Source organism: Sinocyclocheilus anshuiensis, unplaced genomic scaffold, assembly GCF_001515605.1.
Source record: "Sinocyclocheilus anshuiensis isolate Anshui unplaced genomic scaffold, SAMN03320099.WGS_v1.1 scaffold227, whole genome shotgun sequence".
NCBI classification, from domain to species: Eukaryota; Metazoa; Chordata; class Actinopteri; order Cypriniformes; family Cyprinidae; genus Sinocyclocheilus; species Sinocyclocheilus anshuiensis.
Genome location: NW_015549590.1, coordinates 1,717,004 through 1,733,949, shown reverse-complemented (window position 1 = coordinate 1,733,949; position 16,946 = coordinate 1,717,004). Strand labels below are relative to the sequence as shown.

The 16,946-nt window shown below is 38.1% G+C and overlaps 1 protein-coding gene across 2 annotated transcripts in view; it reads left to right on the top strand.

The window, feature by feature from the left end:
- Window positions 1-16,946, top strand: part of LOC107658094 (ensconsin-like) — a 37,689-nt gene that overhangs the window by 15,626 nt on the left and 5,117 nt on the right. For both annotated transcript variants that reach the window (XM_016446529.1, XM_016446528.1), the window contains exons 2-10: window positions 2,355-2,456; window positions 3,029-3,109; window positions 3,460-3,623; window positions 4,951-5,059; window positions 6,369-6,470; window positions 9,347-9,472; window positions 12,830-12,969; window positions 15,806-15,942; window positions 16,108-16,349. In XM_016446529.1, the coding sequence (XP_016302015.1) occupies window positions 2,355-2,456; window positions 3,029-3,109; window positions 3,460-3,623; window positions 4,951-5,059; window positions 6,369-6,470; window positions 9,347-9,472; window positions 12,830-12,969; window positions 15,806-15,942; window positions 16,108-16,349 (1,203 nt within the window). The remainder of the gene's footprint in view (window positions 1-2,354; window positions 2,457-3,028; window positions 3,110-3,459; window positions 3,624-4,950; window positions 5,060-6,368; window positions 6,471-9,346; window positions 9,473-12,829; window positions 12,970-15,805; window positions 15,943-16,107; window positions 16,350-16,946) is intronic.

Here is a 16,946-nt window from a genome sequence, read left to right as displayed (position 1 = left end):
TATAAAAGATACGTAAATATTTTTACGTTTTTTAGCTAAAAATACGTAGTGATTTGTACGTTTTAAACGTTGAAATGCGTCTAAATTGTACGTTTTAGCATTAATAAACACGCACAAAAGTGTACGTTTTGTGCTTGTAAATGTTACGTATTAATACCTACGTATAAACATGAGACCAGGCTGGAATGTCCGGTAGTCCTCAAATAACATTATAGTCTCGTCTTGTTAACGAAGACGCGGCATAAATTTCGTAATAGTTTTTATCATCAGATATTAGTTTTAGCTCGTCAACATCTCGTCTTAGTCACAGAAAAAATGTTTGTTAACGAATATTTTTCGTCCTCGTCTTCGTTGACGAAATTAACACTGTTCTGCAGTTTATTTAATTGTTTAAGGGCATTTCGCAATTTCAGTCGTCATACAGTAACCAGCAACAGCCACCCTTTCCACTTCTCATCGGAGACATGCGATGCAGTACTAAATAGTCTCTCGCTGTCGGTGCTTGTAATGATTTTTGCGTCTTTCTCGGACAGCTTTAAATGCTTCCACACTGCCGACATGTTTGCTGCATTAGTGCGCGCCTCTATTTGATCGTGTCTAGTCATTCGGTGCATCCCTACTCTAAACAGTGTTCTGTGCTCGTCTGTGCAGCCAAAGACAGAACAATTAGCATTAGGGCTGTGAATCTTTGGGTAGACTTCGATTCGATACACGATTCATAGGTTTTCGATTCAATTCAAGAACGATTTTTGCAAACTTAGAACGATTCAATTTGATTCGATTCACGCAGCCTTTATGGTTACAGAACCATAGGTTAGAGGAAAAAAAAAAACACTTTTGTCCATTGTTAGATGCTAGTTTAATGATGCAATGGCATGACATGGCATACATAAAAAAATTATGTAAGCCAAGATTTAAAAAAAGAGCTTTAAAAGTATTATGTATAGGCTAACATTTTGTCACACCAGGGGCGTAGCCATCATTTTAGAAATGACAGAAATGTCAAATACAATAATTTTATGTATGTATGTATTATTATAATTATTATTATATATTTTTTTTACAAGGAATTTTTTTCTTATCTATTACTTTGAATTTGCTATAAGAAATCAAATACACTGTATGAGCGCGAGATCAATTCTCTTTCAGTGCGAAAACTTCTTTATCTAATTTTCATAAAATAAAATGCTATAGTATTTAACTTTTCCTCTCCATCGGCGAATGATGATTCTGAAAGTAAACGCGCCCGATGTCTGTTTGCTATAGCAACAAACTCTACTTTCATGCATCTGATTATCAGATAAACCTTGCGCTCTTATTTCAAGGTTGTTGTTAATGCTGTGGTTATTTTAACAGTTTCTTCATACATTCGGTTCAACAACATTGTTAAAACACATTTATCATTCAATGGAACTGTGCGTATGCTTTAGACACTTACATTTCTGCTCCCTCCATGCAATAAATACACAGCTTTCGACTGGTCAGGTAATGTCGTCGGTAAGATGTCGAGAGCCATTGAAAATCTACAGAAAAGTAAAACTACTTCACTTTAGCATTACTGGCTACGAGTACTAAGGAGAGATCACACATCAGCTGCTCAAAAAATGTGTCACTAAGACGAACGGAGCACGAGCGCAATCCTGTGACAGTCACAGGCGGTTAGTGGAGCGCGTGAAGGAGAGATGCGAGGGCAGAACACTGTTCAAGGTCTCCATTAATTCGTGCTTGTAGTAATTTAATGTGTATATATTTTGAAAGCATTGAATCGCTATAGAAATCGCGATTCATTCGATTCTTAGCGTTTTAAATCGATTACTGTCCGAAATCGAAGATTCAAAAATCATGTTTTAAGATCGATGCATTGCATCGTCAGGGTTTGTAATCGATGCATCGATAAAACGAGTGAATCGTTACACCCCTAGTTAGCATGTTTTGCTCAAACTTTCGCCATGGAGCTAAAACTGGTACACCGTTGTCACTTGCGAAATCAAAATGACAGCGCCGTGGATGGAAATTTACAGATTAAGGGGCGGTAATATTATAATAAGATCCCTTTGCCACTAGGGTTGCGAAATCAGACGCGCTCGTTTTTCAGACGCTTGCAGAAAAAGGCTTACCAAAACAAAGTTATTGAGTTAATCTTTTTCTCGTTTCCTTGGTTGGTAGATGCACTGGGGACCTGATTATAGCACTTAAAACCTGGAAAAGTCCGATTTTCATGATATGTCACCTTTAAGATTTAATCTTAATGCTCTAGATCTTGCTTGTTTCCTCTTTCCTCTTTTTTTTTTCTTTCCTGTTTAAGCAGTAGTGATACCTGTTTTTATGTGCGTTTTGTCTTGTTTCATTTCCAGCTGCAGCTGCGCAGGCGCAGGCAGAGGAACGGCGCAGCCAGGCAGGGAACAGCCCAACACCACCTGCTCCAGCCAGCACAATGAAGAGCCAGACCAGGCCAGGTAACAAACGATGATCTCAGGTCTCAGTCTGTCTGTCACTGCAGGTTTTTTCTGAAGGCCCAGTTGTGCAAGTAGTTCAGAATTTTAAACTGAAACAAAATTAATTATGAATGTAAATAAAAATTTAAAATGAATGTATTTTTATTTATTAAGAGATTTTTTCACAGATTCAAAAGGTAACAGTTTTTCTTTAAAAAAAACAACAGGTTTGCACTAAAACAATCCTTTTTCCTTTTTATTATTATTTATTATCGTTTTGTTTTTCCCGCAGTCTTGCTTTGGTTAATTGAGTAACATGCTGTCACATGACCGCCCTACACTCATTAGGGCCATTGCAGCACTTCCTGTAGCATGTCCTCACTCACGCCCATGACTCAGTGTCAATACTGTATCAGGTGTGGTGAGCTCATAGCTGAATCTGTAACCTGAGCCTTATGTAAGACCATGCAAAAGGATTATCTGCGCAACGGATACTAGTGCAATCTGCCGAGAGCCTTTTGAAGGCCCAGGAAGTGTTCAGATTTCACCTGATACACTAGTTTGTGATGTTGTGTTCTGTTATGTGTCCTCAGTCATTGATGGGGCAGCCATGAGGATAGACGACAAACTCAGAGTGGCCAAAGAGAGGAGAGAAGAGCATGAAAAGCAACATGGTGACAAAGCAAAAAATTTCACACAACAGGTGTTGGTAACTTTAGATGTGCATGTGACCATTGACTTGCAGAAGGGCAATCATTGGCACACGGGTGATAAGCGCAAGAGAAATAACACATAACTCAAAGAGAACAATAACACTGTTTACAAAACAGTTTAGCATCCTTTGAAAACCATTATATATACTGCATTAATTTTGAGTGGCGATGTGACACAAAGTGATAAAAGAATGACCCTTTGTGTCAAAAAGTTTGCCAACCCCTGCACAGAGTTGGACATAATTCATTCTCTTACGTTACAACAAATCATACAATCACACCTGCTAATGCACCCTGTTTGGCCTGTTCAGCGGCCCGTGAGACTCAGCTCCTGGAGCGAGAGCGCAAGGCCCAGCTGCAGGTGGAGAGACAGATGGAGGAGAGGCAGAAGAAGCTGGAAGAGCAGCGCAGGAAAGAGGAACAGAGGAGAGCTGCAGTGGAGGAGAAAAGGAAACAGAAATTAGAGGAGGAAAAGGTAAACTGTTTTTATAGGGTCTTAGACCTTCCCCTTTGTAAAACATTACCACCCAACACACAGAGAAGCAAACTACCATTCAAAAGGTTATGATCAGTAAGATATTTTTAAAGTATTAAATTTATTCAGCAAGAATTCATTAAATTGGTCGAAAGTGACTGTTATGCATTGTTAGACGAGATTTCTGTTGTAGTAAATGCTGTTCTTTTTTACTTTATAGTCATCAAAGAATCCTGAAAAAATGTATCATGGTTTTCACAAAAATATAAAGCAGCACAGCTGTTTTCAACATTAATAAAATAATAACACACGTTTCTTGAGCAGCAGATCAGCATATTAGAAGGATTTCTGAAAGATTGTGTGACACTGAAGACTAGAGTAAGTAAATATGAAAATTCAGCTTTGCGTCACAGAAAGAAGTTGCATTTCAAAATCTAAATTTCAAATAGAATACAGTTATTTTAAATTGCTGTAATATTTAACAATTTGACTATTTTACTGAATGTTTGATTAAATAAAGTATCCTTTGTCAGCATAAGAGACTTCTTTCACAAGTTTCACAAAAACTTTTGAATGTGTACATTAACCTCCTGCTGCAATATTAAATTTTCTTTTTAATATTAATGCCCTTTAGAGACTTTTCCTAAATAAAGACTGTATAATCCTTTACACACAGAATATAATATTTTAAAGCCATGCAAAATGCCAAGTCTGAACCTAAACCGGCCTAATTATACAGTACTCTCTTAAGCTTAACTAGTTGTTTAGATAACCCACCACCCAGTCTATTTCTGGAAATGTGTGTTTTGGCATGTCCATACAGTCAGCTGGTCTCACTGGCCTCTTCACTGACTTTTAGAGATGGAGTATGTAATTAATTTGAACGTCCTGCTTCTTAATAGGGTTCATCATTAACACCCTTTTATGAGAAAATGGATGAAATGAAACAGGTGATTTTATTAGTCTTACAGTCGTACAGCAGGAGTCATGTGTGTTCTGTTCAGTACCTAACATGCAAAATAGCCTGGAATCATGGACTTTGTTTTAGTATTGACACCCACACCTTTTCCATGGTCCACTGCTGCACAGCTCACAGGATGTATCATGACATTATTTGTCTAACAGAGTGTGTGTGTGTGTGTGTGTGTGTGTGTGTGTGTGTGTGTGTGTGATTCTTGTGTGTTTTCTATCATCAGCATGCTCATACTATTAGGGCCTAAGGTGGAAACCCACTTATGACAGAGTACAGTAATAACATCTGCAGCAGCCAAATACTATTAAGGGTTTGTGTGTGTGTGTTTATTTGTGTGTGTGTGTGTGTGTGTAGGAGCACTATGAGGCCGTGATGAGACGTACCCTGGAGCGGAGCCAGCGAGTAGAGCAGAGACAGAAGAGATGGTCCTGGGGTGGACTTTCAGACTCTGACAACAAAAATGGTATGAGTGCTTTTCTTAAATGCCAAAACATCAGAAGCACCTGATAATATGGTCAACAACTTTTCTTTTTAAACTTGAACAGCCTTCTTTCACTGACTGTCCTACAGTCTGCCCAAGTGTGTTACGACTTATAAATCAATGAATAATCAAAATCTCTTGACAATCCTGATTGCTGTGATTTGTTGTTAAAGGTGAAGTGTGTAATTTGTGCACCACTAGACTCATATATGATTATTATCACACAGTTTCCTGAAACCCACATATGCCATTGGTCAGCAAAACAGGTAGTCCCTCCCCAATTAAACCTTTGGTTGCTGATTTTTTTTTTTTTTGTAGAGCAACAGTGTTTTGAACTGGGATAGCAGAAATAATTTCCCAAGCATCCCAAAAATGACACGCTTCACCTTTAACAAGTCATGTTAGTTTGTTGGTGGTTGTGCAACACCACAGGGATGGAAATCTCTTGTTGTCAGCTGCGTTTTTCCACCTCTCTCACTTTCTCGTGGGAGAGAGTGTATTCAATAGCGACCTGTCTGTCCCTGCCCCACCCACAGGACAAAGTGACAGTGGCTCCGCCTCCTCCCTGATTACTATAGTAATCTCCCCTGCTTCTCCAGCCTCCAAGCCACCCAGGAATCAGACGTCACAAGGTGGTTTATACAGTTTGCCTGCCCATGGCGTGACTTGACACAAACTGCCCACTCCTCCTCTTCGCTCATACGTGCACTAATCTGACTGGGGCTGTACTGGCTGTTTCTCGTTCACTCACTAAGTTGTTTATAATAATAAAATTTCTTCACTTGCCAGGGATTGTAACAAAGAGTGTGTTCTTCGAAGCACTTACCTGGTTTCTGGGGATGCATGATGCTTTGAGTTTTGACAGTTTTTTTTTTTTTTTTACAGTTTTTTTTGTCCAGAATTAATTACCCTTTGAATGTTTACTAACAGTGTTATGCTTGACTGAGTTTGCTGTAAAGCTGAGTTGAAACTTTTGCAAAATACTGATTATTTATTGTTTTATTAATATTAATTACTTAATAACAAATTATACATATATATTTATTTATTTATTAATACTATTAATAAATTTACTATTTTCTAAAATATTATTAGAATGTAACAGACATATAAGGCTATCACAATTTCAGGTTTAGCTAACTTTTTGATGTGCAGTTGTTACTCTGTCTTTAAAATTTAGATAAACCAGCTTGTATTAGTGTAATTAACAATAGCTTAGCACGTGCAAACCCCTGTAACTCTAATTCCACTCCCTGTCTGTCTCTGTGTGCGTATTTACCCTCACCCGTAGACAAGCGCTCTTCCTCTACTACGAACCTGAAACAGACTGACTCAGTCATCAGCAAGCGTCTCTCCTCATCCTCAGCCACCCTCCTTAATTCTCCCGATAAAAGTAAGTGCCCTCCCTGCCCTCTCCTGCCCTTTTCTTATCCATACAGCATGAGTTCTTTTGATCATTGAGCATGAGAAAATGCTTTTTAATGCTGGTCATGTGATCCAGAAACCAATCACAAGTCATGTCTCACACAGGTGCCTCTCCCTGTGGTTTGCTTGATGAGTTTAATTTTACAATGTTATTTAAATGCAAATTCAGCATTGTGTTTATTTGAATGGGCCGTAAGTGTTTTTGCCATCTTGGCAGCTTATGATTTTTGCAGACATGCTGTTTCTATCCACAGTTTCCTTTTCCTCTAACAGGAGCAGCCAGCCATGACTCAGACAGTTTCACACCAGACACTGTTTGTGTTGGAGTCTCCTCTTCATTTCCTTCTCTGCAGGCACATTTTAGTGTGGTTCCACAAAAGTTGTAGATTTTAGATCACTTTTGTGTTCTTGGTTTTATCTTTGAAGTCTGTCTTCAGTCCTTCTTGAGTGAAACCTTTGTTTTCGATTCAGGAGCTGAGCTCTTTTTTGTCCCTCAGGTGCAAAGCGGAGAAGTTCGTCTTTGAACCGGTTGCCTAGCAATGTTCCTCAGGCCTCTAAAGAAGTGCATAAGCAGACTCAGGTGGAAAAGACAGGTGCCAAACTACCAGTGCTGCTGCTCTTTTGAAGGAATTGTTAAAAAATTACAATTCTGTCTTCATTTACACACCCTCATGTTGTGCCCAACCTGAATGATTTTCTTCTGTGAAACACAAAAGGAAATATTTTGAATAATGCACTAGTTGTTATTTCCCATTCATTTGCTGACTGGAGCTTTCAAGCTTAAAAAAAGAACATAAAGTCCATGAAAGTATCAGCAATTTCTCATAATTTCTTATTTTGTGTTCCAAAGAAGTCATTGGAGCAGTGAGTAAAATGGTGACAGAAGTTTATATTTTTGGATAAACGATCCCTTTAACTTTTTTTCTGAGAATAATGATGAACAATCACAAGGTCTCATAAAAGATTCTGAATCTTTCTGAAAATCTAGTTTTAATGTAAATAAGCATTTAAACAGGTGTATGCAGGGGGCTTACACAGGCAACATGCACCTCTTAAACATTTACAAATGCAGTCCTCCACATTGTAATTAAACTGAAAACTATTATAAATACAACCACGATTATAAAGCAGAGTCTAGCTGCATTGTTCTCATCAAAATATCCATTTCCTCATTCACTGCAAGTGGCATGTGTAAGCTTAGACACAGACAAGGCCTTGCTTCCTGAATGATTTTAACGCCTCCCTGTCCACTTTGTCTGTAGGCCCAATCCTGAAGAAGCGAAGCTCCTCCCTCTCTCGAGTAGGGGCTAAAACACAGCCCACCACCAAACCAGAGAAATCCACAGCAGATGAATCAGGTGCTTAAATCCCAACTGGGACATTTCGCCATGCCTGTTCGCCGTTTACTAATAAATAAGCGCAAACTGTGTTCACGTCTATGGTCCGCCCCGCTCTTGTTTAATCCACATCCAACAGAACATGATATTGGGGTAATAAGGGATGTTGGGAGGAGCATGGGGTTCACAGTGTTGGTTTGTGGTTATAAACGTGCAGCGTCTGTCTTCCTATGTTCTTTGCTTGCCATGTCCTTCCACTCGTGCATCAAATCATTGTGCAACCAGAAACGTAACAATCCGCTAATGTCTATGCTACTTTGCCCACACGTTGGTTGGTGTTTGCTGCTGCCTTGAGCTTTCAATACGTCTTAACCTCTCCTTGTTGCTTTATCGTTCTCTCAGGGAGTTCTCACTAACTGACCTACTCACTAGGAATGAGTGTATGTAAATACAATGTGTTTTTGTTTGTGTGAACATTATGCTGTTTTTTTCCCCATATGACATTAACCAAGGAGTTTGGCCCCTGGTGCCATGGCTGTTTTCGATGTGCGAGTGTGTGTATTGTCATTTCAGGTTTAAATATGTAAAATACTGAATGGTTTTACAGGAACGCTGTATTTATTTGTAGATCTTATGTTTGCAGGACATCTTTAGACTCCTGGTTTATATATTCACTCTTGAAAATTTCCCCATCACCGTGCACACTTGTTCAGATAGACACCACCGTTCTCTATGCTTAGAGCAGTTCCTTATTATTATTATTAACTCCCTTCAATAAGGCTTCACAGCCTCAACCCCTCTTCACAACTTGGTCTGCGTCAATACAGTGCCAAGGGGGAAAAGAAAAGAAAGGGATATTAAGTTTTTACTCCTTCATTTTTCAGTTTTTCCCCACTGTTGATTTGTAACTCTGATTACAAACATAGATCTTATGACAGCAAGAGCTTTGTGCGCCCTGTTAGCATGTCCTGCTACAGTTTTGCAGTGTGCAAGCAGTATCAAATTAATTCAGTTTCATCAAATTTTTAGATTCTGTAAAACTGCAGTAGAGACCAGACTTAATCAAATGCTGTCCTGTAGTCCGTTTCTTAATTTAACACTAACATAAATTCAATCTATACCTTAAATAAAAAATGCCTGACTTCAACCATTTGACTTTTGTCTGATGGATCTCAAAAAGCTCTTGAAGTTACTCTTTAGTCCTGGCTTTATGTTTCCCTTTTGTTTTCACCTCCACTTGCACAGCCCTGGTCCTGCTCCCAATCACCTTCCTCTTATCTCACTAATATTCTTTTTGTCTCACCAGCATTGAGAGTCTCAATTGACATCTACTGTTTACGTTTAAAGCACTTTTCTCCTTGGTTTTTGTGTTGATTCTTGCATTTTAAATCACATTGGTGTCATTCCCCTCTCCTTCCTCTTTTGTGTTATTCCTCAACCTATCTCTTTTCTTTTCCCTTTTGTCTGCTCTGTTTTTCGTGTCTGTATGGGCACACCATATCTATAGCTCGCCGCTCGTTGGCTGCCCCCGTGGATAGCAGTGTCCTCAGTCGGCTGCTCACACCCACCCAGGCCTCGCTAGCTAGAAGCAAGAGTGCTGCGGCCCTGTCCGCCGAAGGAGGCGACATCCAAGGTAATACTAGAGGGAAAGGGAGGCCCAGCTCGTTCCGGGAACCTTCCACTTGTGTGTAGATTAAAGGCACTCTGCAAGGGTGCTTGGTTGGCGTGTTGTATTGGGCATGCTGGAATCCTTTAATGTGGCTTGAATCACATTTATTAAGTTCTACATGCATTGACACAAATTTAGCAATGTTTGATTTACAAGCTTAGCAGTCTTTTCTATGGATGCACAGAAATTTTTTTGACTTTGAACTTTGAATGCCTGTTGACTGTTTTTAGCCAAAAGCAAAAATACCCTGGAAATTATAACAGAAAATGTTACATTAACCAAAGCAGAGTGCATTTGAATTGTTTCAGGTTTAATTGGATTAAAATGTAGATATCATCTGATTATATTATCAGAAATGAGCTCGCATTTACAGTTCATGAGGCACGTGTACCTTCTCTGTGTGACTCACATGGAGAAATCCTGTGATGGAATGGACAAATACGTCCGTACATGTGAACATAGATCAGTTTAAAAAAAAAGTGCAGATGGAATGCAAGATTGCCTTATACAGAACCAAACTTAAGCATACTTTCTCCTTTACCTTGAATGAAAAAGCAGCAAAAAGCTGTGTAAAGTGTCATTTGTGTATACATTATAGCATTATGTAGATCAGTTCAAGCATTTGATGCCTCATGTCACTTGCAGAAATATGCCTAAATAATTTTTCACCATCGCACACAGTTATATTTTACATTTAAATTTCAGTGCATCACTAGTTTTATCCTGCTCTCATTCTCTAAAATACACATGCACACATCAACATTTGCAAGGTGTTCAAGGGCTATTGCTGAGGGATCTTTTATAAGCTGATTAGCCAAGCGGTTCTGTGCGTTAGAGGGAATGAGTGGTGTGAATCTGTGCCCTGCTGTTGCTACTTCAATCCCCAGCTGATCCACACAGAGCAGCTCACGGCCCCTGCAGACCAGCAGCGTCACCCTAAATCTTCAGTTCCCAAAGCTACCAAACTCACTTAAGATTCTCAGCAAAGACTGAAGTGCATACCGGATATGTAACTTGTTCGACAGGGTTTGATGTTGACTTGATGCTATCAGCATAACTGAGTCTGATAGTATCTGAACTGTCTTATTGGTTTCTTAAAATAGACAAGAGAATTATGAATCATCAGCTTATGGATCAATTACATTTATAGGCTTTCCATGATGATAACAGTCAGAGTTAATTATAGTGTGTTGAGATTAGCACAGAAATCCTACTGTCATAGCAGACCCAATCCTTAGGTCAGCTCTTGCTGCTCAACTCACTTCACCTCACCTCCACCAAAAGATACTAGCAACCCCTGATCAGATACCATCTCTATAGAGCACAACAGTGACAACCACATTTTCATTGTTTTGGTTCCAAAAGTGTTTTTCCCATTTGTTTTCAGCATGGGGATTTTTTAATGTACTAATCCATTAACTAAACCAGTCAGCTTTAAGATGACGCACATTACAAACTTTGATTTGAAGCAAAGAAAATAATTGAAAACTTGACAAAAAAGCAAAGATCCAAGAAATATGAAGGAATGATGGTTTAATATGAAACTATTCACTTATTGTAAGTAATTTATAAGTATAATGCTCTGGTGCTTTTGGGGCAGTTTATCTTTTCATGGAAACAGTGGCTTATATGGTTTGATTATGATTAGTGAATTTAGCAATTAACCAATTTAAAATAGAAGAAAGGAAAAAAAAATATTGTGATCCTCTGCTTCTCTATGGAGAAATGAATAGGGTGTTTACTTTGGGAACCAGCTGTAGGATGTGCTCTGCATTTTTTGCCTGCCTTTGTTTATGCTGAAACCAGCTTAAAAAGTGAGAATTACCATTAATTTTCCACTAAAACATCATTCCTTAACAGTGTTGGGCAAGTTACTCTGAAAATGTAATCAAATTACTGATTACTCCTTTTAAAAGTAATCACGTTACTGTTCTGATTACTTTATTTCAAAAGTAATTAGTAATTAGTTACATTACTAGTTACGTTACTTTTTTCTCCATGAAATTTATGAAATCCCAGCATACACGCTCCCGATAAGTATTTGTTATTAAAGCATCAACATTCACAAAACACTGTTATTTTTTTAACTAAAGCAAGCGGCTGCTGCGTGCATGGTTTGGCATGGCAGAATGCCAGCAAAGAGTGCTGCATTTATAATCTCTAAAAGACATCTCAGTTCATCGCAATCTCACAAATCTCTGTTATAACACAATAAATATATGCATAATGAATCTTTCATAATGTCTACAATTCATGTGTTATAATGAGAGGATTCGTGAGCACGCACATTTCAGCACTACATTGCTCAACGCTGCAAACACATGTTATAGCCTAAATAGAAACTCTGCATACGCTTGCACCTGTTAATCTTTTATATTTTATATTAGTTCATGTTGCTTTTGTACAATAGATGAATAACAATTAATTTGTTTAGATATTTTTTGCGGGAGTCCCGTGAATCATTTTATTCTCCCGCATCCCGCACACACACGAGTGTCTACCCGCCTGCACCAGCACTCACCCTCTTGTCCCGCGCCGCACTCTGTTGCGTGGGGTCTCGCGGGAGCAGGTCTCTAATCCACTGGCACTTGACTCGACAGTGCGTGTGCTACATCCTTTTTACAATCTCTAGATTATAAAACACTGCATTCTTTCAGCAATGTAATGCGGCAGTAACGTATAGAGACCTCGGCTTGTAACTCTAATGACTATTTTGAAAATTATAACGCGTTAAATTACTCCGTTACTAAAAAAGTAGTCAAATTACAGTAACGCGTTTTTAAGTAATGCGTTACTGCCCAACACTGTTCCTTAACCACTATTTCTGTAAAATTGGTAGTTATGACAAATTACGTTCAAAGTAAGTACGTTTTATGCTGTTTGATGTCCCTGATGTGGATATAAGCTGAGAATGAGTGAGTGAATGTTTTTTAATTTATGCTATTGTTGATCTTAATAAAACTACAGCCTAAGGTGCTTGCTTGGTGAAGATGGTGTGCTTTAGCATATTGGTGACCAATGTCTGCCCAGGATGCTGTCTGTCCCTTGCCATGTCTCTCTCTCTCTGTCTCACACCCATCAAACCCAATCTACCTGAGGCCATCAGTGCTATCAGCAAAAGTTCCCCATCAGCCCGTATGAATGATCTAATATACACCAATGTTTTGTGCTTTTATCATCCCTTTCCCCTTCTCCCTTCCTCTTTATATCTCCCTCTTTCTGTCCCTTCCTATACCTTTGCTTTGCTCACCCACTCGGCTGCTTATGACGTTCCTTCCCTGCTGTCCCTGGCTGTGCACCACTGACTGTGTCCTTTACCAGAGTCTCACCTGTGTCCTCGTTCAGCATCTGCAAGCCCCATGCAGCCCTCGGCCCGTGGACCCCTACGCAGTCGCAGCAGCGATCGAAAGAAAGGCCCGCCTACTTCTGTGTCAGCAGATGCCATTTCCAGTATGACACAGGTGAGCAGATGATGCATGACAACTTCCACTTTGAAGTGGGTGTTTTTTGGTGTCACATGATCCTTCAGAAATCATTCTAATGTGTTGATTTGGTGTCTAAAGAAACTTTTTTTTTATTAATGTTGGAATGTTTTTTTATGTTTTAAAACATTAAATATTTAAATATTTAGGGTTCTTTGCATAATAGAAAGTTAATTTATTTAAAATAGAATTCCTATTCTAATTTTATAAAATTAGAAAAATGCTAGATTTATGCATTTTTACTGGTGTTTTCAGGTATCTTGACCCAACAATATCAATGTGTGCTATTTTTTCATATATAAGGAACACCTACCCTACCAGTCAAAAGTTTTTGAATGGTAAGATTTTTAATGTTTTTTAAAGAACTCTCTTCTGCTCACCAAGCCTGCATTTATTTGATCCAAAATACAGCAAAAGCAATAATATTGTGAAATAGTTTTACTATTTAAAATAACTGCTTTCTATTTGAGTATATTTTAAAATGTAACTTATTCCTGTGATCAAAGCTGAATTTTCAGCATCATTACTCCTGTCTTGAGTGTCACATAATCTTTCAGAAATCGTTCTAATATGCTGATTTGCTCTTCAAGAAACATTTATTATTATTATTATTATTATCCAAAAAAAAATTTCAGGATTCTTTGATGAATAGAAAGATCCAAAGATCAGCATTTATCTGAAATAAAAAGTTTTTTTTTTTTTTTGAGCAGCAAATCAGAATATTAGAATGATTTCTGAAGTATCACGTGACTGAAATAATGATGCTAAAAATTCAGCTTTGAAATCACAGGAATAAATTACATTTTTAAATATAATCAAATAGAAAACAGTTATTTTAAATAGTAAAAATATTTCAAAATTGTACTGTTTTTGCTGTACTTTGGATCAAATAAAGGCAGGCTTGGTGAGCAGAAGAGACTTCTTTAAAAAAAACATTAAAAATCTTACTGTTCAAAAACTTTTGACTAGTACTGTAGTGTATAAGTAGAACTGCTTGGTATATGTATGTAATTTGATTTCAATCATCCGCAATCTCATTACCAGGATAATCTTAACAGAACTACAGTACCCTGTGTGTTATCTGTGTCTTCCTTAGTTGAAATGCCTTAAAACAATATGTACTCATTCAGACATTTATATGTCCGTATATTATGATTTGCTTTGCAAAACAGCTTGGATTTATCCCTGACGTTAATCAGTGAGCTGTTCGTTCTGAATAACACTATCTGATCCAGGCTTAAGACCGCTGCTGGAGAGATAGGGAACTGGGTTACATAAATCACTTTTTGACCAAGTGCCAAACTGTTCTTTTCAAACTGCTGATTTCCTGTGACAGAAATCAGAGTACAAATGATGGCGTTTAAACGCATTTCAACAACAAAGGAGTGTGTGTAGCTGGAAACACTTGCTTTCACACACTTTAGTAGAATTTTTCATTCAATACTGAAAAATAGTCCCGTCTTATTAAAAACGTCCTATTTCACCAAATATTTGCATGTATTGTCTGTTTGACTAAGCATTGTGCTGTTAGCTTAGCAAAACAGGAAAATGTTAAACTACAGTACCATTTCAAAGTTTGGGGTTGGTAAGAATTTTTAAAACACTTTTGAAAGAAATCTGTTAAGCATAACAAGGCTGCATTTGTTTTATCAAAAATTATTGTGAAATATTTCCATTTACAATAATTATTTTCTGTTATAGTGCATTTTTTAATGTAATTTATTCCTGTGATCGAAGCTGAATTTTCAGCATTATTACTCCAGTCTTCAGTGTCACATGATCCTTCAGAAATCATTCTAATATGCTGATTTGTTGCTTGAGAAACATTTCTTATTATTATCAATGTTAAAAATAGTTGCACTGTTTAATATTTTCTGGAAACTACAAAACAAGCATATATTACAGAAATAGAAGAATTAGTATTATAATAAATTATTATATAATTGTATTTATTATAAATATCTTTACTGTCTTTACTACAGTGTGCTAGTCAGACCCCAAACTATGATTTATCTTTGGAGTTTTAGGGGCATTTAGGCTCTTAACATGCCGAGTCTGACTTTCTTTTTTTTTTACTCTAACATAATCAGATCTGAACTACATGTGACAGTATGATCCCTCATATAGAGGTTTAGAAATGCCCACTTCAGTGATTCATTCAGACACAGTTAATTTGAAACATTGCCCTACATATAATGAATGCTAACCGAGCTTGAGTGTGTGTCTCAAAGAGAAAGCGAACGAGAGCTTGCATTGTGTAGTCATTGAAGGAATGTAAATTGAATCTGACATGTTTCCTTCTGATGGTCATACTGTACTCTAGCTTCACCAGTGACTTGGCCTTACAGCTCTCTATATCTGATCTGCCTGATAGTCATTTGGAGAGATATCTAGAGTTAGAGAAGAAAACATGGTGTACTCACTGCTTGCTGCTTTGCTGTGATCATGTGGGGAGGGTTTCCCGTAAAAGACGTCTCCACATTTATGAGCCTGTCCTGCATTTAGTTCATTTGTCCCATTGACACCCTGAGCATGTGGACAGAAGATTAAAAATAGATTGAAAGGACATGTCTTTTTCAGATTGATGACAGCAGTAAAATCCCAGCTGCAATGGAGTGAATATATAGCTTTGATTACACTGAACAGTGATTATCACTACATAGACTTTTGGATCAAAAGAAGAGATCACATTGAAAATCTTTGATTCAAAATCTAATTTAAATCTTAAAATCAGTTTTAGTGTCTTGCTCATTAATTCATAGAGTGGATGAGATGTGATCTCTCTTATTTTTATTTTTTTTTGCATTTGTAAAAGCAGAAAGGTGAGACTGAGAAGCGCTTCACGTCACCAGTAGGAAAACGCCCTGCCTCGCCCTCCAGTCGTCACCGATCCCCGTCTCCTTCTCCCGCTGCTAACACCACCACAAGAGCGCCCTCACCTGGAGCAGCCAAGTAAGACCCCTGAGATCAGGTTTAGCCTGCAGTGGTTTCACTCTAAAATTATAGTTTGATTTCAGACCTTTACAATCTGCTGCTCAAATTGCATCTCCCATTGTCTATAGTACGGATGTGGGTAAGCCCATCTTCTAACTTCCCTTCTATGTTTGTGTCTTTCAGGCAGAGTCCACACTTCCGCCCTTCTTCCCCCAGTGGTTTGAAACAGCGGCCTCCATCCCCTCAGCCCTCTGCCACATCCAAACCTCCACCCATCCAGAAACCTGCTCTCACCCCCACCGGCCCACCTACCCTTCGCAAGAGGGACTCTAAACCAAAGGATATGTCTCCCATGATGCCTGTCACCCCACAGTCTCCAGAAACCAGCACACCCAGCCCGGCACCCGCACCCAAGACCAAAGAGGGTGAGTGAACTCAAATAAACAAAAATATTGATGGTGATATCTGGGTTTCCATGAAATACCTGACAGTGCAAGGTCATTTTAAAATAATTTCCATGTCTGACGATTTCAGTTTTCAGTTCAATCTTTAAAAAGTTGTTTACATTTCTATAGTCAATATTTTTTTTTAATTGACACACACTTATTTAAAGGGTTAGTTCACCCAAAAATGATTAGGGTGAGTAAAACGCAGCCTAATTTTCATTTTTGGGTGAACTAACCCTTTTAAGTAGTTTGAGAGTGTAGGAAGTCATTCTCAGTGCTTCATAAAAAGGGCAGGCACTCCTGAGTTCTTTTAACACAATTTGCTTATTTCAGTTCCATGATTGGTGGAAATTTCTTTACAGAATCATGGGAAATGTAGTTTTTCACCAGGAATTTCACTGTTAAACAGAATTATAAAAAAAAAAAAAAAAAGGTTACAATAATATGGTTTGGCAGCTTTAAAGGTGTCATATGATGCAATTTCAATTTTTCCTTTCTCTTTGAAGTGTTACAAGCTCTTGGTGCATAAAGAAGATCTGTAAAGTTGCAAAGACTAAAGTCTCAAATCCAAAGAGA